A 20,406-nucleotide genomic window follows, 5' to 3' on the forward strand; every position below is an offset into this window, starting at 1 on the left:
CACAGGCTACAGAATCTCAACCATAAAATTTCATTAAAACCAAATATAACGGTTAAGAGAGTGCCCCCATTTTTTTTTTTGAAAAATGAGGACCCTTCCCTTAAAGGCTTTCTACATGCATAAGAAAATGCATATCTTTGTAATTTCAAAACGTATGTATGTATGTATGTATGTGTATATATTATATTACCCTACTACACCGTGGCAGTTGGCGCCCATTAAGTCAATAATAGAGTCAAAGCTAGCTGACATGGCAAGATCTGAGTGACTATGCAGTGCTACAGCCAACACGAGAATGAGGATCTCCAGGAGGATCCAGAAGATCATTTAATCGTATTCGTTTATTGTAAATCGTGTAATCAGTTTTCGTCAGGTATTATTTATGTTCAATTTTAAATAAAAAATTTAAAATAATTTCTGACCACACAATAACGTACGATGAATGGATCGGGGGAGGATCCTTATTCAACCAAACACAAAGAAGAAGACCCAAAAATTCTATCCAAAATAATTAAAAAGAGAGGCTCTAATTCCATCCTCATCTCTCTCTCTCTCAATGCATGCATGTGCTTACACACTCTCTCTCCCTCTGCAACCAATATGGATATGGGGGGAAGGACTAGTACTAGTACTGGCAGGGAGCAGAGAACCCAGAGATGAGTGCCTCCGTTTCCATCACTGCCCTCATTGCCTCTAACTCCGCAGCTGCCGCCGCCACCAACATCAATCTCCACCGCAAAACTACTAGTTCCTCCACTACCACCACTACTAATGCAGCTAAATCAATAATTTTCACCTCCACCGCCAATTCCAAGCCCAATTTTACTGCCTCCTCTTCCTCCTCCTCCCAATACCACCACCCTTTCATACTGCGAGGTACCTACTTAATTACCCTTTCATTTGCAATTCCCTCTCTATTCTAATTACATCTCATGTTCTTCTATATAATATATGCCACCACTTAGTACATTTGGTTTCAAATATACATAATAAATAAAAACAGTCTTGTGATTTACGACTCAAAATTAGAGTGATGAAATAGAAATCTGGAAGTAGGGATCTATCGGACAGAAGCAAAGAAGAAGCAGCGTTTGAAGAGTCATGACTTCAGGGCGGTCGATCTGAGATGGCAGGCGATCAATCGGAGAAGGGCAGAGAAATCCTCACGCATTTCCTTATTCGTGTTTGTGTTATTTTGATAATTTACCTATTTGATTAAGATATGAATTTGATTTCCTTGACTATTAAGTCTTGGATTGACTTCCTATTAGTATTTTCACTGTATAGGTGCTATACTCTATATATAGGGCCTTAGAGTCGGTTTACTTTGTGAGGCTTATTTGTAAGAGTCAGTTTGTGAGTTTTAGAGTTCAGAGAACAATTTGAGAGAATGATCTCGTTCGTTTGTTTGGGTTCTCTACTCGTTTGTTTTTGGGGTTTGAAATTTGTAGGATTTGGGATGTGAGAGTTAAACACTCGCCGTTTATTTAGTGAGAGGTAAACACCCTAGGCTTTACGTCGAACCACGTTAATCTCTTGTGCTTTTCTTTTAAGATTGTTTCTTTGCTTTCTTCTACGATGTTGATATTTGGTACTTTGTTGGAATTTGCTTCCGTTTGCGTATAAAAGTGAAACAAACATCTAGCTAGAAACAAGATTAACGTCTAATTAATCAGCAGGAATGGGAACTTTTCTGTTACTCCAAATTTCTGATTAGAGGTAGAGGTAGAGTGTCATGGTTCACATCACTTGTAAAGTTCAATTGATTGAATTCATCAACTCATTCAACAAATTGTACTTTTTCCTTAGTAACATATCCTGTGAAACATAGTTTAACTAGCGTAATAAAAGTTTGAGTAAATTAGCTTGTAACTGATCATGTGGCGGGGTGCATGCAGTAACAAATGATCCGGCTAGTACTACTGAATCAGAATTGTCGGCGACGGATGAAAGAACAGTGGCTGATAGAATTGTTGATGGATTGAACTTTGGGGAGCTATGCAATGAGTTTGAGTGCATTAGTAGCCCCTTGGTGGAGTCTACAGCTCGACAACTTGTACGCGATATCCTTGAGCTACGAGAAGGCAATCGTGCCCTTGGAACCTTTGCTGTTTCTGTTAAATACAAGGTAAATAACTAATACTTAACATGTAATGTGTTGTGGTATATGTGCTTATATATAACAGTTAGTAGATCTAATGCTTTTATATGCTCTCAAGCTGACCAGTTAAGATTGGTTAATTATGTTATTGCAGGATCCAGTTAGAAGTTTTAGCGGCCGTGATAAGTACAAGAGACCGCTATGGATAACCAGTGCACTAGAAAAGCCCTCTGTCGTGAGTCTTCTGAATTCATCTTTACTTTTTATTTATTTTTGTAATTCCTTGTATAGCAAGCAACAGAAATGCAACATCAAAACTTCTTTCGTTGTTATTGTTACATACGAACAGAGTGTTCAAGAAATGAGCATGTTATCAACGAGTGTCCTGAGTATCAAGTGGACAATCAAAGGCAAGGCGAAGAACATTATAGGAGGAGATTTGATCGTAAGAATAAATTCCCAATTCACTCTAAACCAGATAAGTGGACAAGTCATTGAACATGAAGAGTTTTGGGATTTATCAGCTTCCTCAGCCATTGCGAAAGCGTATTTCTGGACATCACGCCGTCTTTATGCAACAATTGAGGGTGGAAAGGACTTGGCTGATCTTGCTAAAACCATTTCCAGCAAGTTCCCCAGAGAAAAACAGAACACAGAAATTTATCCGGACCCTTCAGGCGATCCAACTAAGGTCAGTGATTAAACAAACGAAGCACAAATACTTTATTCGTTCATACGCTAAAATTCCTTCCTTTTTTCTATCTTCCATCGATTGACGCATCGTTTGCATGCTAATTTGATTCAGTTCTTTCAAAGGGATGACGGTTTCCAAAGAGATGTATACCAAATTGGACTGTTTCTGGCACTGGTTTATTTTGTTGTACAGCTTTTGAGGACAACCTTGTAAAGTAAAGCCTCCCTCAGGAGAGATTCTCTCATGCAATCAAGTTTTAGTCTCAGTAGCGTCACTGTCCATACCCTTTCCTCTTTACACTTGCAATGCAGGCAGAATATATACAATACATTTGAAATATTTGAGACTCGTTAACTATAATAAAAATATGAGTTTTAATACAACAACGTTACAACCAACAATCCGCAGCAAGAGTGAGAAGCATTGTAGCATACAACAATACCAGTCTTTATTTTTATTTTTTTATTTTTATACCTCATCTCAATCATCTAACTCTCCGATTCTGCAAAAGGTGTGCGGATTTCATTTCCCTTCCTGATCTGTTAGTATCAACACTTTATGCTATAGAATCCTATTCCCGGATAGTATGCCGATTGCTGCTCATCCCAATCGTATGTTCTAATCAAAGGCATGCACTGAATCCTTCAGAGATATCAACCCAACATTATGAGTTGTTAATGAATTTCCGAGGACAATGAGGCTCAAATGTAAATCGCAAACAAGCTTATCCCAGAAAAATAGATAAAAATAAAGAGGTCGAACCAGAAAGGGTGGACAAAAATTATCACCACCTGGAAAGACAGATCAAGGGCAAGGAATGAGTGGGCTGCTGTGACACTTCTGGTTGAATTAAATCAATATTTGCAGCATGGAAATCACTAACAAGAAGAATGCCAATAACCTTCCAATCATCGGACCCGAAGCTGAAGAAAGATTGTGGGCACCGACCGAGTACACCTGCCCTGACTTCTCATCTTTCAATTTGATGCTTGAAGTGCCTAAATCAAAACAAACCGAAAAAGACATAAGATAATGAAACATAAGATTAAACACTAACAAATCAAACAATGAATGGGATGCTACTCACAGTTGTAGTCAGTCCACCCAATAGCTTGGTTTTCGATATCATACAGGACTAGCTTATTCGAAAGTACTAAATCTGCAAATTGGAACAATGATTATATTCGATGAATAGGATCCAATTCATGTGAAAAATAAACCAACTAATAAATATATGTCTTTGACTTGTGATTCAAGGCTCTACCTCCCAGAATAGTCATGGACTTTCCGTCTTTAGATTTCATGGAGTTGGTTTGCCAACCAGAACACCAGACATCATCCTGTGTATATGTCATGACAAATGTAAATTAGTTAAGAACTCACGGAACAAGGTCAAGGTAATTAATTTTGTTCGAGAATCTAAAACACTTGCCTTTAACTGGAACAGATAATCATGAGGATATGCAGTCAACACAGCAGAATTCTTGAAATTAAACTTCACAACTGGAAATCCATCATCAACACTGCAAGAAAAACACGCAAGGAAAAGTGAGGTTGGTTTCAGCAAGCCTCGCTGCTCTTCGTATATTCACATGCTTTGCTTAAGTTAATCTGCAAATGTTATAGCTAAGATGACAATGCTTACTTTCTGGAATACTCAAAACATGTAAACTGCTCGTCAACAGTATGCTTTTTCAATCCAGACTGTCGAGCATATATCTAATTTACCAAAAAATTACAATGTCAGGTTTTACAACCAAAAAGGGAAGCAATGTAATTGGTTAGACAACAAAATCAAAATGGAGAGAAAAAATCTTCAGTGACCACCTTTTTCATAAAAGGTTCATAAAACTCCGGTGAAAGATAAGCCAAGGTTGTTCCACTGTCAATTACTACCCCGTTCCGGTCTTCGAAAAGGCCAAATAAATCTGTGGGAAAATCTACAACATCGCCACCCACTTCAACGGACTTCACCGTAACAGTATAATGTGGCCTGAGATCATTTCAATAAAAATAAAATTATCACAAATTTCATATGCGAATTACAGCATATTTTTTATTGAAGTTAAGTATTACGAAGCATTCTGAGATTGTGCGACATACAGATTTGGTATCAGCGGAGTTGTGTTTTTCACTTTTGGTTCCACCACTTCCCCAATGGCCCAAATTCCACCACCTTTCACGTTATCCAAGCAGTGTGCGAATTGTTTTTTCACCTTTCCAGATGAAGACAGCTGCGAAATTACGGATGCATTTGCCTGTCCAAAACCAAGTATCCCATCAACTGCTCCAGGAGATTTACCAAGATTCCCAGATTGTTTAGCTCCGCACCTATTCCGCAACACACACAGCTTAATACACACGGCAAGAGCATAGCAACAATGAATTATGAAAATTCAAAGTCAGCCAATTCAAACAGACAACGGGAAGCAACAAAAAAGACGCTGAATGTAATCTCGTTATGTATCTCTTATTGAGCTAGTATTAGTATGACAAAGGCACAAGACTCACCCGAATACTACGGTTCCATATGTTGAGGTTGTTTGATGATTTCCATTGACTTTATCAAGTTGGATATTGTCCTTGACATAGTAACCAGAAGTTGTGCTTCCATCTCCGTACGAGATACTATAATTGCAAAGCATATCTGCCTTGCAATCAGGAAGTTTACCGTTGAATGAGGAAGTGCAGAACTCTTGATCACATGTAACCTTGCTTGAAGTTGAAGAGCTCTTTGCATCATACATTGTGAGCTTAAACTGTATCACAATAACAATAACGATAACTGCTGTGGAGATCATCAAGTAGGGCGAAAAAAGAAGGCAAGGGTGGAGGCAAACGTACACCAAGATTATTTTTAGTAGGACAGTTGCTGCACTCTGCACAATTCACCCATAAAACGTCACTTCCTGTATCAACTTGCACATGAAAGTCCTTTGAAGGAGAGCCAAGTCCGATTTTCGCGATGTAGAGCCTAAATCCAGCCAGGCAAATGCAATCTATAAGTATCATAAAAATTAAATTTGCACCCAACTGAAAACTATGACAACATAAGTACACATGATGCAATTGATATTAATTTACGAAAGCTCCCAATACATGGAAGGGGGCGCAGTTGCTTATAAATATTAAGCTTTTAATATACAGAGATATTTTACTAATAAATGGGGGATTAGGCTGTCGCAACCATAATAATTAGGTATCGAACTGTAGTGCAAGCGGCGGATATAAATACATATTAAGTTAAGCAAGTAGATTATATAATATCAGAAGTAGAGAGATTGCCTTAATTTACCAACATTAGCAATTTAACATTACTAACGAAATTTTATGTTAAAACAACAAAGGAAAAATTTGGAAAAAGAGACAATTAATTGTGGATGAAGGAAAGCAATTACGCACCCGGCTTCAGAAGGATGGCCATTGCCACCTAATTGCAAATCTATAGCGGAGTCTGCGCCGGCGAGAAGCCTCCGGTGACGGCGAGCATCATGTTCTTTCCATGCACCCAAAGACACCTGCTTCCCAGGACCCTTAAACTTATGGTTCACCGGAAACACCATGTTACCCGAGACATTTACTGCCGAAGCGAAAAAAACCAGAAAACCACCCAACAGCGCTACTCTTGTCCTTGCTGTTGCCGCCATTTCGAAAATTTTAAGGTCACTTAACCAAACCGAGATTGAATAAAAGAAAATGTTTGGATTGGACCCGACAAACAACAGCCACCTTTTTTTGCAGCCAAAACCCGGATTTTGGAATAATTGGTGATAAGTTGGATTAGAAGTGTGGGTTTTGTGGGAAAATCATGGCCGAGTTGGGTGGAGAAACGAGCAGGCAACAAGGTGGGTGGCCCGGTGGGGAGAGAGAGGGAGAGAAAGCATATGATGTGTAAACAGGGAGTTTATGCAAGAAAGAAAAACGGAGAATCGAGAGAGAGAGACGAGGAACGAGATTGTTGGGGGATTTCAATGGCGAAAGACACGTCTTTCCAAAATAGTAAATTTCGTCAACTTTGTAATTGTTTTACTTTTTTTGACTTATTTTCACATTTGGTCTTTTGGTTTCGTTGTCGATTTTCTGGTTTCTTATCTGCTTTTTTATTTATTTATTTATTTATTTTTAATTCTTTAGTTTATCCTTAATTACTGGGATTTCTGTTTCCCATGTATTCTGGATATTCTTCAGTTTTTTATCAAAGCTTAAGAGAGCAACATTTATTACAAATAAAAAACACACACTTTACAAGCCGAAAAAACACACACGGGACATGCCTATAGGAGTAAGGAGTAAGGATGAAATACGAAGAGGGACGCAGGTGGGATGAGAAGAAAAGGGCAAATCGAAATAGAGAGCAGGGGGAAAACACAGTTGAAGAAAGGAAAAGGAGACAATGAGAGGAAGGGCAGAACGGCTAACCAACCCCAGCCGAAGTTAAGGTCGGCACCACCAGATCTATGCAAATTTGAAGCTCTCATACAGACAGTGAGAAGAACTCTGAAACTGAGAGAAAGTCTATCACAAGGAGAGAAAAGTGGTGCCGCTACATGATGGATGCCCTTCAGTTTTGGTTTTGGAATTTGGAGGGAAATCTTTTGCTTCAAGCCCTTCACCTCTCTCTCTCTCTCTCTATTGTTTTATACATGTCATATGTCGAAACATGATGGAACTTTTAGCAAGGCGTAACCTCAAAATATATTATTCAAACTGAATTAGATATAAAAGAAGTGACTTTGGCATACATCGTCTGCTTATCAGCTTATGCTAATTGCTATGCTTGGATCACACACACGGGACATGCCGGGTATATAATTTCTTACTAGTACTTAGAATCACAAACTAAACTATATATGTTCATCAAATTTGACAGCCAAATGACAAGGTGTTTGTACTTAGTCGAGGTTAGCAATCAAATCCTAACTTATTAATATTGTCACATCGGCCCTCACCACATTTCGGGCTCGACTCTGCCGTAGCATAATATTATCCGTTTTGGATCCCGACCACACTCTCAAGGTTTTGTTTCTGGGAACTCACACGAGAACTTTCCAGTGGGCTTCCCAGTGGGTCACCCATTCTGGGATTGCTCTCGCGCAAACTCGTTTAACTTCGGAGTTCATACGGAATCCAAAGCCAGTGAGCTCCCAAAAAGTCTCGTGCTAGGTAGAGATGAGAATATACATATAAAGCTTACAAGATCCACTCCCCTGGACGATGTGAGATGTTACAAATATCATTTGTACAAACCTTATGGGGTTTAAAGTTTTGGAACGTGAGATTCAATTTTGAGAACTAGTTTTATTCATAAAAAGTATCAAGAGACATAAGTAAATAAGTGGTGCGCGTATATTTATTTATGATTTTTAGATTAAATAAATGAAAGAACAATCAAGAGACATAAGTGGTGCGTGTAAATTATTTTTCTTTCTCATTTATATCGACGAGGCAAAATATACTGCTTGAAAAATGATGGGCCAAATGACTTATACACCACTAGGTTTTTCATTACAAAATAAATATCCCATGACTATTTTAGTCTGCTCAAAATCTGTATGCTTAAAACCATACAAGGCATCATCATTTCCATTTCCTCCATCACTTCACCTTCCCAAAAGCTCTCCCTCCCTATCCACCACTCATTCGTATCACTACAATCCGCTAAACAACCCACAAAATTTGAACTCTCATATTGACTAAAATACCCCGATATTTCCCACGTCAAACCGAAAACCAAAAGTGGCATTCCGTCATTTTGCTTGAATAAACTATTCTAAGCGACGAAAATGTCCCCGAGTCTCCCACAAACAGCCCAAAACGCTGAGGGCAATGCTGTCATTCCATTCTCGCGATCCCCAGGCCTCCATCCACAAAACACGTTGGGTGAAGTGACGAAAATGAACGCGGATATGTCATAAGATCCCACGAACCAGAGGACAAATCAGTCATTCCAAAATCACCTCTCTCCTCTGTAATATAGTCGTTTGTTAATCTCTGGCTGCAACTGATTCACTGGGCTCTCCTCTCTTCTCCATCACAAAAATGGCTCTGCAGTCAGCCGCACTCTCCGTCGGTGCATCCACGTCGCTACCCTGCGCCGCCAAGTACCCGATCATTTGCTCCTCCTCTGCTTCGAGTTCGAGCTGCTTCCTCTCGCAGAGGAAGAATGCGGCTGCGGTTGGACTTGGATTGAGTAAGAGGAAGATGGGCTCCTGGGGGTGTACGGTAAGGTCGAACTTGGACACTGTCGGTCCCACTGTGAATGTGGGCCAAGTCACGGAGGTCGACAAGGACACCTTCTGGCCCATAGTCAAGGCCGCCGGCGACAAGACCGTCGTCCTCGACATGTATACCCAATGGTATGTCTCTTTATGCTTATACTTCCACTTTCTGATTGGTTCCCGAGAAAATCCAGGAATAAATTCGAAAGAAAAGGAAACGGAAATTAAGAAAGCAAGAAAATTTAAGCAAGTTTTCGGCTAATTTCGGGAAAAAAATTGGTGAACTGATCAGTTTTCAACGAATAGTGAAGTGCAATTTGAAAGTTTATGATTTTGTTTTAGTGGAATTTCAGAATGTTGATTTCAGCTCTTAAGTTGCTTATATAAGATATGTTGTTACAAACTTTTTGAGTTTTGAGATGCTAGTTCCCCAAACCGTTTAGGTAAGCCTTTGGAAATTGAATTACTGTAACCCGGGACAATACTTGCACTGAGTCTGGCCTAGCTTGTTCGTTGATTAGGGTGACCCCCTTGTTGATTTTCTGCTCATTTACCGGCATTCATGTCGAGAGTCGTGGTTAATTCACACCTCCAACATGATCCTTTCCTTATTATGATTCCATATACATGCACCTACGCTTGAATGGATCTCAGTTATTCTACATTTACGGGATCCAAAATCGTCATTTACAAATACAGTACAGACATGGAAGATGGAAAGGTGGGAGTAACAAAAGCTTTGGTCTTTGAGTGGTAGTTCAGAACCTTCGGATCGATCTTGGACTATATTTTAGATCATCATGATTCTCATTCTATCTGTGTTACTTATGTCAAGTTGAAGATGGTGATATACTGTGTTTCAACCATTGAGACGTGATCTGAATTTAAAATGGTAGACTATGGAATAGTTGATCATTCCGTATGACGCGAGTTTAGCACGTCTGGTAAGTTGTATGAACTTTGTTCTGTATTCCATAGAGGAGCGGGGATATGTAACAAGTGAAAAACAATAAAGAAGAAACGTTCGCATATATGCCTGATATGCATAACTGTATTTGCTTATAACGATCGTTATTAAGGTCAAGGCATATGTAAACCTGTAGTAGATTGAACACCTCTTCTGTTTTATTTTCTCATCCTGCTTTTGCTTCTTCGCCATTTTTAAAGCTTGAGATTAGTTACCCCATCGTTCTGCGCAGGTGTGGACCTTGCAAAGTGATAGCTCCAAAATTTCAAGAATTGTCCAAGAAGTATCTTGATGTCGTATTTTTAAAGCTTGATTGTAGCCAAGAAAATAAGGTTGGTTGGTTGGTTCCATCTGTCATGCTTGAATACTTTTTACTCAAGTGCGTTGCTGTGCTCTGTCTTATGTTAAACGGTGATTGTTTCTTGTTAGCAGCCATTGGCGAAGGAGCTTGGGATAAGGGTGGTGCCAACTTTCAAGATTTTGAAGGACAACAAGGTTGTAAAAGAGGTGAAGGGTGCCAAATTCGACGATTTAGTTGTTGCTATAGACGCTGTTAGATCGAGCTAAACCCTTTAAATTTTCTCCGTGAGATGTTAATAACGTAAAGAAAAACGTCCGCCGGAGCTGATTACTGTACTTGTATGTATCCATGGGACGCTTTCTTTGCAATTGCAGTTGAAATTTGAATGAAAGAAATGTAAGCAGGTCCGTATGCCTTCTTAGAAAGAGCTTGTGGTGTTTTTGAAATTACAGTCCTACCCCTAAGTGCTTGGTGGCCCATGTATGTTGCAAGCCAATGAAATGAGGCCACCGTAACACAGTGATGCAAAGCTAAAAGACAATACAACCCTTGGAATGTTTCTAATATAACAACCATACATTCACCCACCCAAGCTGCAATCTGCATTCTGCAGTGTCTCAATCTTCTAGAGAGACGATTGTCAGTCCATTTTTACAGATCCCACGAACACGATAAAGTTAAAAATTCAAATCCCAAGAGAAAGTCAAAGGTCAAATTTACGAGTTGATCTTTCCTTCGTCTTCTCTTTCTCTCCCCAGAACCCAGAACAAGTCGCAGAAGAAGAAGAAGAAGAGAAGAGAGAGAGAAATCAGAAATGTGTGGGATATTTGCGTATCTGAATTACAACGTCAACAGAGAGAGGCGTTACATTCTGCAGGTGCTATTCAATGGCCTGAGGCGTCTGGAATACCGGGGCTACGATTCCGCCGGGATTTCAATCGACCATTCTTATTCCTTCGATCCAAACACCCCCCAATCTTCCCCGCCTCCCCCCCTCGTTTTCCGCCAGGAGGGAAATATCGAGACCCTCGTCAAATCCGTCTACCAAGGTAACTCCTTTATTTTTTGGTAATCCCAAGGTAACTCCTTTCTTTTTTGGTAATCCCAAGGTAACTCCCTTCATTCTCAAATTTTCTATTGTTTGTCCATATTTGTTTGTTTCTGCATTCTGTTTGGTTGCCGAGAAAATGGTTTAGAAAATTAACATTTAAATTCTGTTCGGAAATAAAATTGACCCAGAAAAAGTGGTCTGGGTTAATTTGGCGGGTTAAACCAGTAAGAATTATCGTGGTTCGGATTGCTCTGCATCATTCTTTTTCAATGAAGTATCATTCTTCTTCAATGAAATTTCATGGTTAACTTGGTATTCGGGATAATTTGTTTGTACATGTGTTCGGTTGCTGGGAAAATGGTGTAGAAAATTAACGGTAAACTCTTTTTGGAACGAAATTTGACCCAGTTAAAGTGGTCACGGTTAATTTGGCGGGTTAACCCTGTAGTAATGGTCGTAGTTTGAATAGCTCTGTTTCATTCCTTTTCGATGAAGTATGATTGGTTAGGTTGTTAGTGGGGTGGGGTTTATAGCACAGACATTGCCAGCTTAAACTTGCCTACTGAATGACAATTGGAATGCAAAAAAGAAAGAGCACATCAAAAGTTTAGAATTTGGACATTTTTCTTTTTTTGCGTAAAGGTTTCTATATCTAGCAGTAGTTTCTTTAAAGTCGGTCTCTTTGGTATTTCCCTTCTTATGCATTTATTACATCATGCAACCTCACTTTGTCCTCGGACAAACCTTATGGGGACTACGAATTATATTGCCCTTCAAACCATAAATAAATATGGGTAATAGGAGTTTGAATTCAAGTTTCGGGGGTGTTGCAGAGTTTTCACTACTAAGAGAAACTAATCAAAAGTTAACAATTAACTTTGGGCTTTCTGAATTGGCTCACCCAACCGAACCTTGTGTTTCTGGGATTTTGATGTGTGCTCGTATATATAATGATTATGGAACGCTGACTGATTACATACGTGTACTGTATATCAAATATGTATCCATTTAATAATTTTCGAGCCCCCCTTCAAGCTCATAGTAGTGTATGTCACACTTTTTTTACCCGATTTCCTAGAATTAACTTTGATTTTTGTAAATCCAGAGGTTGCTGAAACAGATTTAAATTTGGAAGAATCTTTCTCTCACCATGCTGGAATAGCGCACACCCGGTGGGCCACTCATGGAGAGCCAGCTCCAAGGAACAGCCATCCACAGAGCTCTGGTTCTGGAAATGAATTTTTGGTTGTTCACAATGGAGTCATCACTAATTATGAGGTGTGTTTAAGATTTCTGTGGTGAAACTTGTTATGTTGCTCTTGATTGTTGTTTTGGCTTCTGGATTAAACACCCTTTATCATCAATGGCTTATGCTGATTTACTTCTTTACTTTTTCAGGCCTTAAAGGAATCACTAGTTCGGCACGGATTCACCTTTGAATCTGAAACAGATACAGAAGTAATTCCAAAGCTTGCCAAATATGTTTATGATAAAGCTAAAGAAGGAGAAGGTAATTTTATATATGATTAGAAGTAATTAAAAATTTGCGTCATAAGTATAATTTACAATTTGGAGTTCAAAATTTATATTTGTAAATGTAGAATTGCAATTTATAAAGTACATATAATTATGTTACTTTCAGTTATCGTGAACTGATATTTTGACCGTCTTCAATTAGAACAGAACTTATTACTGGAATACTAAAAAAGTTTGTCTATTGAATTGTTCTTAGAGGAAAGAAGCTTCTTTGTCACCCTGAAGCTCATATGTTCCTACCATATTTGCCCAAAAAACATAGTAGCCAAGGCAGGAAAAGTGCTTTTGTAGGATAGGAGTGGACAGATCAACTCAATTATTTATTTAGTTCCTCCTTTTTCAGGATGAGTTCTTTTTACTGTTGTTGGGGGCAGTATAAAGCCAATCATTGTGTTATGCATGTACTGATAAACTGCATTTTCCTTTGATTGTATTGTTTGAATACTTTTTACTGTTTCACATAAATCTTAAATCACAATCTAGGGCGATGTTAGAGTGTGATGTTTATTTTTCAGGCGACCAGACTATCACATTTAGTCAAGTTGTGCTTGAGGTTATGAGGCATCTTGAAGGTGCATATGCCCTGATTTTTAAAAGCCAGCATTATCCAAATGAGTTGATTGCTTGCAAGCGTGGCAGTCCGTTGCTCCTTGGTGTCAAAGTATGCTTCATTTGGAATTAATGTTTCACAATTCTGGCTAATTTTAATTTTTAAGTGCCCACTATAGTTTCATATTGACACTATTGTATCTCTGTTAGGAATTTAACGAAAATGCTAGCGGTGGATCAGCATTTCACGATGATAATTTCCTTTCAAAAAGTGGACATGCTAAAGAACTCTTTTTGTCCAGTGATGCCAATGCTGTAGTTGAACACACTAAAAAGGTGTTGGTGATCGAGGATGGTGAAGTGGTACATCTGAAGGTACTTATTTGAGTATTGTCTTTTATTATGTTTTAATGGGGCAGTTTCATATTGGCATGATGCTTGGGGAAACTTGAGCTTTGTATTCATATAAGTTTTGTTTGTTTTTTCCTCTTTGTGGTGATTGTTTCAGGATGGAGGTGTTTCTATCCTGAAGTTTGATAAAGGACAGCATGGTGGACTTTCAAGAGTTGCATCAGTACAACGAGCGTTGTCCATTCTTGAGATGGAGGTTGAACAAATAAACAAAGGGAGTTACAAACATTATATGCAGAAAGAAATTCATGAACAGCCTGAATCTTTGACTACCACAATGAGGGGGAGGCTTTTACGTGGAGGTTCCTGCAAAGCCAAGACTGTTCTCCTTGGTGGACTGAAGGATCACCTTAAAACAATTAGGCGAAGCAGGAGAATTGTTTTCATCGGTTGTGGTACAAGCTACAATGCTGCTTTAGCTGCAAGACCCATCTTGGAAGAACTTTCTGGTCAGTGTTTTTTGTCTGTCAGAAATCCTTTTCCGATTGTTAATAACTTAATAGTTCTGATTCTTTTCCGGTTTGTTGCACATATAAACATTATAGGTATTCCTGTCACAATGGAAATTGCTAGTGATTTGTTGGATCGGCAAGGACCTATATATAGAGAAGATACAGCTGTCTTTGTCAGTCAATCTGGTGAAACAGCAGATACTCTGAGTGCTTTGGAATATGCGTTAGAAAACGGTGCATTATGCGTTGGCATAACAAATACTGTTGGTAGTGCTATAGCCAGGAATACACACTGTGGTGTTCATATAAATGCTGGCGCTGAGATTGGTGTGGCAAGCACCAAGGTAAGTTTGTTACTTTATTCTATTCTTGCTTTTTTGATTTTGTGTTTTAAATTGACAGTCTTATCATCATCATGACAGGCATACACGAGTCAAATAGTGGTGATGGCTATGCTAGCACTAGCTATAGGAGGTGACACAATTTCCAATCAAGCACGAAGGGAGGCTATAATTGACGGTTTATTTGAGTTGCCAAGTAAGTTCCAGTTTTTCTCTTCTTACCATGTCAACTGCAGTGCATTTCTTTGTCAGTCTGTTTTCCAAGAAGTAACTTGTAAGAAATTATTACAAAATGACTCTGTGGGGTTGTCTGTTATGTTCTTTGCAGACAAAGTCAGAGAGGTCCTGAAGCTTGACCAGATGATGAAGGATCTTGCACAGGAACTGATAGCTCATCAGTCACTTCTTGTGTTTGGGAGAGGATACAACTACGCAACATCTCTAGAGGGTGCTTTGAAGGTAAAGGAAGTGGCCCTTATGCACAGTGAAGGAATACTAGCGGGTGAAATGAAACATGGTCCTTTGGCTTTAGTTGATGAAACTCTCCCTACATTTGTGATTGCCACCCGTGATGCTTGCTTCAGGTTTGTCCTTTCACAGTTGGGAGCACTTACATGCTTTTGAAAACCTACCTGATTTTCTTATTAACGACCTTCAGTGATTTACAGTAAGCAGCAATCAGTTATTCAGCAGCTTCGTGCCCGTAAAGGTCGACTCATAGTAATGTGTTCGAAAGGAGATGCTGCATCAGTGTGCCCCGGGGGGTCTTGTCGAGTGATTGAAGTTCCTCAGCTTGAGGATTGTCTTCAACCCGTGGTTAATATTATTCCATTGCAGGTATTTATCTATTTTTCTTTGGGCTTTATTTTGCATGTATTATCAGTATTTAGGTTGGAGGTCCTGCATTTTCTTCTTATGCCGGACTTTAATGCTAGCCGTTTGTACTTTTTTAAGTATATAGTAAGACTCAATGTATAAACAGATGGATGGATAGATGGTTGTTCCTTTGAACTTGTCTGATCTCCCACGTACATCTGATATCTTTGTTTTCCTTCCCTGGTGCAGCTGCTGGCATACCATCTCACCGTTTTAAGAGGTTTTAACGTGGATCAGCCTCGGAATCTTGCGAAGAGCGTGACTACTCAGTAAACCAGGTTTCATGGATGGACATACTTGAGTATACTTGTGTGCGTTTCTAAATTATGCCAAGAAGGATTTTAGGACCTTAGCGGAATGTAATGCTGCTAAAAACACCTGATTTTTTAGAGATTATTTTGCTGAGGCTGTAATATGTATGCTGTTGGTAATGTGTGATGCTGCTGAGGTTGTACGTCTTCCACTTTGTAAATCTTTTCGTACTAGGAAGTCGGAACAATACTAACCACCCTGTCCCTCCTCCCTCTTCCGACCAAGTTTGTTTACCTTCCTTTATTAACCTGATTTCAGGTTTCTCCATCCTATTTTTCTGATTTCTCTATCCTATTTATTTTGAATTGCAGGAATATAACTCAGTACACTAATTGTCATAATGTAAGTGATTAAAATTATTTTTTTTCCAAAGCTATGAACATAAGGACGATTATATACGTTTTTGAGATTTTGAGTAAAATATTTTAAAATTTCAATTTAAAAAAAAAAAGGATATTATCTAGGAGAAATTGTGGGGTTAGCCTTATAAGAGCATCTCCATCCTTGGAGCCCTCTCCCTTGGCAATTCACTATTGAATCCACCCTATTGAACAGTAACTGCCTTTAATGAATAGTAACTTTCATTAATGAACAGTAATTACTTTTTGCATCTCCACCATTGGAGCCCTCCTCTTGGCAATATGTAATAAAATATTAGTTTTTTTTGTTTGTTTAAATAATATAAAATTAAAAAAAACATGGAAATGGGGCTGCTGGCCCTCGGGCTGACACAAAAAAAATAAAAAAATGCCTAGCCCTCGAGCTGCAGGCCTGTCAATTCCCCACCCCCTTGTGCTCGGGCTCGCACCCTCATTCGGGCTCTCCAAGGCTGGAGGGTTGTCCATTGGGCCTCGGGCCCTTTCCTGGTGCCTGTCCCCCGAGCAATCCACAAGGGTGGACTTGCTCTAATGAGCTAATAATAATGTGGTTTATATTCGTTTTTGGCAAAAATAGAGCCTCACAATAGGCTAGCAGTAATGTGGTTCAAATTCATTTTTGGCAGAATCGAACTTAAAACCTTTCACTTTCAACTGAACAGAAATACCACTACATTATAGTAGTGTTTTACAATTTCCACTTAAGATGCCTTGAGAAGAAATAAAAGTGATTTTCAATTTGCCTCCAGCAAAAGTTTAAAACAAAAATAGGAAACGAGTGAAATTTATAATTTTCGGTCATAAAAAAAAAAAAAAAAAAAAATATATATATATATATAAAAGGGGAGTCCATTTCAAGTTTCAAGCAGAAGCAAAGCTAGTGGAGTCGAATGCTCTGAAACCCTAAATATTAAAAACCCCCGCCACCGCCCCAGCCCCCAAATTAATTGAGGAAGAAGAAGCAGCAGCGACTCAGATAGTCGGCGGAAACAATATGGGCGGGCTTCAACTACTCGACAGCGGAAGCGACTCCGAGAACGAAAACGGAAACGACGACGTTCCGCAGCTCAAAATCAATGAAGATTTCGCTCGCAGGTACGAACACAACAAGAAGCGGGAGGAGCTCCAACGCTACGAGGAACTGAAGAAGCGAGGCCTCGTGGCTGACCCCTCCGAAGATTCAGACACTGAACCGGATTTTGAATCGGACGACGACTACGTCCATGTGGCAAATTCCAAGAAGAGGGAATTGGAATTTTTGGATGGTCTGCTCAAGGTAAAAAAGCAAGACCCTATCTTGAAAAACAAAGATGTTGTTTTGTTTAATTCTGATGGAACTGAAATGATCGGAAACAATGGAGGAAAGGGAAAGGCAAAGAATAAGAAGAAGATGTACTTGAAAGATGTTAATGCTAAGCATTTGATGGAGGATGGCCCGGAACTGGCCGAGGAGGATGACAAGAACATTGATAAAAACAGTAAGGTTTACAACGAAGAGCAAGAGCGGATAAGGAGAGAATTCTTACAGGCCGCTGCAGCCGAGGAGGATGATGATGATGGTGAGTTTTTGATAGAGAAGAATAAGAATGCTGCGGGGAATGATGATACTGTTGATAATGATCAGTATGAGAAGGCATTGGACGAGTGTTTCCCCGAATCGGATGAAAATGCTATGTTTCTCAAGAAGTTCTTTAAGGATCAGCTGTGGAAGGAGGATAAGGATCCTGAGCTAAAGGAGGAGGATTTGGAGATGGTGTCCGAGGACGAGATGGAGATCGAAAGGCAGGAGGAGTATGAGTACAGGTTCCAGGAGAATGCAGGTGATCGGATTATGGGGCATTCCAGGCAAGTTGAGGGGTCGGTGAGGAAGAAGGTCAAGGCGAGGAAGGAGCAGAGGAAGAGCAAGGAGGAGAGGATGGAGATTGCAAGGTTGGAGAGGGAGGAGGAGTTGAGGCATTTGAAGAATTTGAAGAAGAAGGAGAACGACGAGAAGGTTAAGAAGATAATGGAGATTGCGGGGCTTAAGGAGGGTGAGGAGTCTACATTTGATCCAAAGGAGTTGGAGAAGGAATATGATCCCCAAGAATATGATAGGATGATGAAGAAGGCTTTCGGTGAGGAGTATTATCAGGCAGAGGATGCTGACTTAGAGCGTTATAGTGATATGGAGGAGGATGATGAGATTGAGAAACCGGACTTTGATAAGGAGGATGAGTTGCTTGGGCTTCCTAAAGGTTGGGAAACCGTTGGGTCTAGTGATGGGTTCTTAGCTGCCAGGGAGAAGGTTTTGAAGCGGAAAAAGGAAAATGTTTGTGACCATGAAGAAGAGGAAGAGGAAGAGGAAGAGGAAGAGGAGGAGGAAGTAGAAGAAAAGGAAGAGGAGGAAGAAGAAGAAGAAGAAGAAGAAATGAGTGAGGAAGATAAACAAGAGAAAAAGCGTAAATTAGCTTTATTGGAGAGAGCTAAGAAGGAGATGATGGATGAATACTATAAGTTGGATTATGAGGATACAATTGGAGACTTGAAGACAAGATTCAAGTATGCTAAAATAAAACCTAATAGATATGGCTTGACTACTGCCGAGATATTAGCGATGGATGAAAAGGAGTTGAATCAATATGTGTCTTTAAAGAAGCTTGCTCCTTACACAGAGAAAGAGTGGAAGGTACCCAACAACAAGAGAATGGAGATAAAGCAGAAAGCTAAAGAGATTTTCAGACATGGAAATGTGGGTAATAAAAAGAATCGCAAGAAGCTGAGAATAAGTGATGCAGCTAAGGATTCAAGCTTATCAAAGGGTGCCACAGGGCAATCATCAATGAGTGCCCGGGAACATGGGAAAGAACTAGTAGGGGACTCAAATGGTGGTAAAACAGAATCGAGGAGTGCTAGAAGAAGGCGTCACCAAGCTGCAAGAAAATTACCAGCTTCTAGGCTCATGGCATATGGGGTGGTACCTGTAAAATCTAAGAAAAAAGGAAAGCACTGATCTGAACCACTAGTTAAATCGGAGCATTAGACAGGTGATTCTTTCACAAACTCATAACCTTAAGCTTATATCATACAGTGTTTGTTACTTTGTTGTTTGATATTGTCTTTCCCCTCTCCCTTTTTTGCATGGTATGTTTTTGTATTGGTTTAAAGCTCTGATGTGGTTACTGGGAAAAATTGTTATTGCCTCGTAGAGTAGCAATAACTATGTGCATGGAGTGTTGTAGCAAAATTGCACGTTGTAGGTCAAAGTCAGACTTTTTTTGGGGAAAATGGTTGTTGATACACAATCTGATAGTATAATACATTGGGTGGCATGTACTATTGTATGGAACATTGAGTGGGTTAGGGCATTGGACGGTGGCACTCTGAACTCTGGTGAATATGATCACTGTTACACCGTAGACTATTATGCTTGAGGAAAGGAAAAGCAAGACTGGAAGAACACCATGATTGAGTATAGTGATGGGAACCATAGTCATACACATATATAAACTTATGTATAGAAGCCTATCCATTTCTAATAAATAATATTTCTTTGCCCAAGTTATGTTCATTGAAACTATGCCGGTCTTTTAATCATTTTCTACGGCTTCCTGTTTGTTAGCTAGGTGAATTCTTAGCCTTAGTCTTATACACATGATATTTTAAGCCAAAAGAATGCCGTATTTTATTTTGTTTTCATATATCTATGTGGGTGGTAAATATTTCATTGCATGGGTGTGATTTCCTTCAATGTTATGGATTCATTTTGGATTTCAGTTGAAATCAAACGCGTTAGATCATTTGTTTTTCATGTCCACAGGTGGAGGACTAGAATTTTGAGAAGATGAAGTATCTCGAGGGTTTTGTTGAGTCGATAGCATAGCAGAGGCTAACCGCTTCAGAACAAGTTGAAGGGAAGACTTGGTGATTGAGACAGTCACCTTTTGATTTTGCATTTTATGTAAACTTAGGCTTTAGAAATCTGAATAAACTACATCATTGTTGTTTTCCAGTTGTTGAATACAGCTATTTATCAATGTCGACGATGTGCGGCAGCCAAAGGTTTCTTCTGATGGATCATCTTGTTCATGTGTTCTGTTTGTTGGAAGTTTTCAGTACAATCAAATTGAAAGTTTCTTATTTTTATGTTTTCACAAGTGATCTCCAACAAATGGAGGTAAGGCTAGCCGACATTCACCTCTCCATAAATGCCTTCGTCCATGAGCGGTATGTCTCGGGTTCGA

At 39.4% G+C, this 20,406-nt stretch overlaps 5 protein-coding genes across 11 annotated transcripts; 4 read left to right on the forward strand and 1 right to left on the reverse strand.

Annotated features, from left to right (window-relative positions):
- Window positions 1–449: 449 nt before the first annotated feature.
- Window positions 450–3,175, forward strand: LOC103434278 (uncharacterized). The gene is made up of 5 exons (XM_008372613.4): window positions 450–876; window positions 1,899–2,128; window positions 2,256–2,336; window positions 2,451–2,792; window positions 2,907–3,175. Exons 1-5 carry the CDS (start codon window positions 657–659, stop codon window positions 3,006–3,008), a joined length of 975 nt encoding a protein of 324 aa, XP_008370835.4. The 5' UTR covers window positions 450–656; the 3' UTR covers window positions 3,009–3,175.
- LOC103434279 (aspartic proteinase 36) lies at window positions 3,126–6,783 on the reverse strand. Of its 6 annotated transcripts, XM_008372614.4 has the most exons (12): window positions 6,198–6,719; window positions 5,640–5,769; window positions 5,307–5,554; window positions 4,899–5,126; window positions 4,623–4,788; window positions 4,441–4,514; window positions 4,228–4,318; window positions 4,060–4,135; window positions 3,883–3,954; window positions 3,697–3,793; window positions 3,558–3,586; window positions 3,243–3,437 (listed from the first exon to the last, which is right to left on the reverse strand). In XM_008372614.4, exons 1-11 carry the CDS (start codon window positions 6,440–6,442, stop codon window positions 3,580–3,582), a joined length of 1,434 nt encoding a protein of 477 aa, XP_008370836.1. In that variant the 5' UTR covers window positions 6,443–6,719; the 3' UTR covers window positions 3,243–3,437; window positions 3,558–3,579. The 6 variants fall into 6 exon arrangements, 3 of the variants coding, with proteins under 3 accessions (XP_008370836.1, XP_028957353.1, XP_028957352.1); XR_529248.4 differs by lacking the exon at window positions 3,558–3,586 and having other exon boundaries at window positions 3,126–3,437; window positions 3,587–3,793; window positions 6,198–6,783; XR_529251.4 differs by lacking the exon at window positions 3,558–3,586 and having other exon boundaries at window positions 3,126–3,430; window positions 3,587–3,793; window positions 6,198–6,738.
- A 1,587-nt stretch (window positions 6,784–8,370) lies between these two features.
- Window positions 8,371–10,706, forward strand: LOC103419533 (thioredoxin F-type, chloroplastic-like). 2 transcript variants are annotated; one of them, XM_070820097.1, is made up of 3 exons: window positions 8,371–9,151; window positions 10,213–10,312; window positions 10,410–10,706. In XM_070820097.1, exons 1-3 carry the CDS (start codon window positions 8,835–8,837, stop codon window positions 10,545–10,547), a joined length of 555 nt encoding a protein of 184 aa, XP_070676198.1. In that variant the 5' UTR covers window positions 8,371–8,834; the 3' UTR covers window positions 10,548–10,706. The 2 variants fall into 2 exon arrangements, with proteins under 2 accessions (XP_070676198.1, XP_028957351.2); XM_029101518.2 differs by having other exon boundaries at window positions 8,399–9,151; window positions 10,413–10,706.
- Window positions 10,707–10,866: 160 nt separating this feature from the next.
- On the forward strand, window positions 10,867–16,076 carry LOC103419534 (glutamine--fructose-6-phosphate aminotransferase [isomerizing] 1-like). The gene is made up of 11 exons (XM_029101517.2): window positions 10,867–11,330; window positions 12,438–12,610; window positions 12,731–12,842; window positions 13,384–13,529; window positions 13,628–13,792; window positions 13,926–14,277; window positions 14,374–14,624; window positions 14,703–14,817; window positions 14,950–15,205; window positions 15,290–15,458; window positions 15,687–16,076. The coding sequence occupies exons 1-11, from the start codon at window positions 11,096–11,098 to the stop codon at window positions 15,768–15,770; spliced, it is 2,058 nt and encodes a 685-aa protein (XP_028957350.1). The 5' UTR covers window positions 10,867–11,095; the 3' UTR covers window positions 15,771–16,076.
- A 954-nt stretch (window positions 16,077–17,030) lies between these two features.
- Window positions 17,031–20,305, forward strand: LOC103419536 (uncharacterized). The gene is made up of 2 exons (XM_070820098.1): window positions 17,031–19,209; window positions 19,983–20,305. Exon 1 carries the CDS (start codon window positions 17,181–17,183, stop codon window positions 19,173–19,175), a length of 1,995 nt encoding a protein of 664 aa, XP_070676199.1. The 5' UTR covers window positions 17,031–17,180; the 3' UTR covers window positions 19,176–19,209; window positions 19,983–20,305.
- The last annotated feature ends 101 nt before the right edge of the window (window positions 20,306–20,406 follow it).

The sequence above is a fragment of the Malus domestica genome, chromosome 04, assembly GCF_042453785.1.
Source record: "Malus domestica chromosome 04, GDT2T_hap1".
Taxonomy (NCBI): Eukaryota; Viridiplantae; Streptophyta; class Magnoliopsida; order Rosales; family Rosaceae; genus Malus; species Malus domestica.

Excerpts from the sequence above, each read along its gene's own strand:
- LOC103434279 (XM_029101519.2), bottom strand. The coding sequence starts at position 6,442 with ATGGCGGCAACAGCAAGGACAAGAGTAGCGCTGTTGGGTGGTTTTCTG. Across the intron at positions 5,127-5,306 it reads TATGGAACCGTAGTATTCGG|GTGCGGAGCTAAACAATCTG; the intron begins GTGAGTCTTGTG and ends GTTGCGGAATAG. Across the intron at positions 3,955-4,059 it reads GTCCATGACTATTCTGGGAG|ATTTAGTACTTTCGAATAAG; the intron begins GTAGAGCCTTGA and ends TCCAATTTGCAG.
- LOC103434278 (XM_008372613.4), top strand. The coding sequence starts at position 657 with ATGAGTGCCTCCGTTTCCATCACTGCCCTCATTGCCTCTAACTCCGCA. Across the intron at positions 2,337-2,450 it reads CACTAGAAAAGCCCTCTGTC|AGTGTTCAAGAAATGAGCAT; the intron begins GTGAGTCTTCTG and ends ACATACGAACAG. Across the intron at positions 2,793-2,906 it reads CTTCAGGCGATCCAACTAAG|TTCTTTCAAAGGGATGACGG; the intron begins GTCAGTGATTAA and ends AATTTGATTCAG.
- LOC103419533 (XM_070820097.1), top strand. The coding sequence starts at position 8,835 with ATGGCTCTGCAGTCAGCCGCACTCTCCGTCGGTGCATCCACGTCGCTA. Across the intron at positions 9,152-10,212 it reads CTCGACATGTATACCCAATG|GTGTGGACCTTGCAAAGTGA; the intron begins GTATGTCTCTTT and ends CGTTCTGCGCAG. Across the intron at positions 10,313-10,409 it reads ATTGTAGCCAAGAAAATAAG|CAGCCATTGGCGAAGGAGCT; the intron begins GTTGGTTGGTTG and ends GTTTCTTGTTAG.
- LOC103419536 (XM_070820098.1), top strand. The coding sequence starts at position 17,181 with ATGGGCGGGCTTCAACTACTCGACAGCGGAAGCGACTCCGAGAACGAA.
- LOC103419534 (XM_029101517.2), top strand. The coding sequence starts at position 11,096 with ATGTGTGGGATATTTGCGTATCTGAATTACAACGTCAACAGAGAGAGG. Across the intron at positions 14,625-14,702 it reads TTGGTGTGGCAAGCACCAAG|GCATACACGAGTCAAATAGT; the intron begins GTAAGTTTGTTA and ends TCATCATGACAG. Across the intron at positions 15,459-15,686 it reads TTAATATTATTCCATTGCAG|CTGCTGGCATACCATCTCAC; the intron begins GTATTTATCTAT and ends TCCCTGGTGCAG.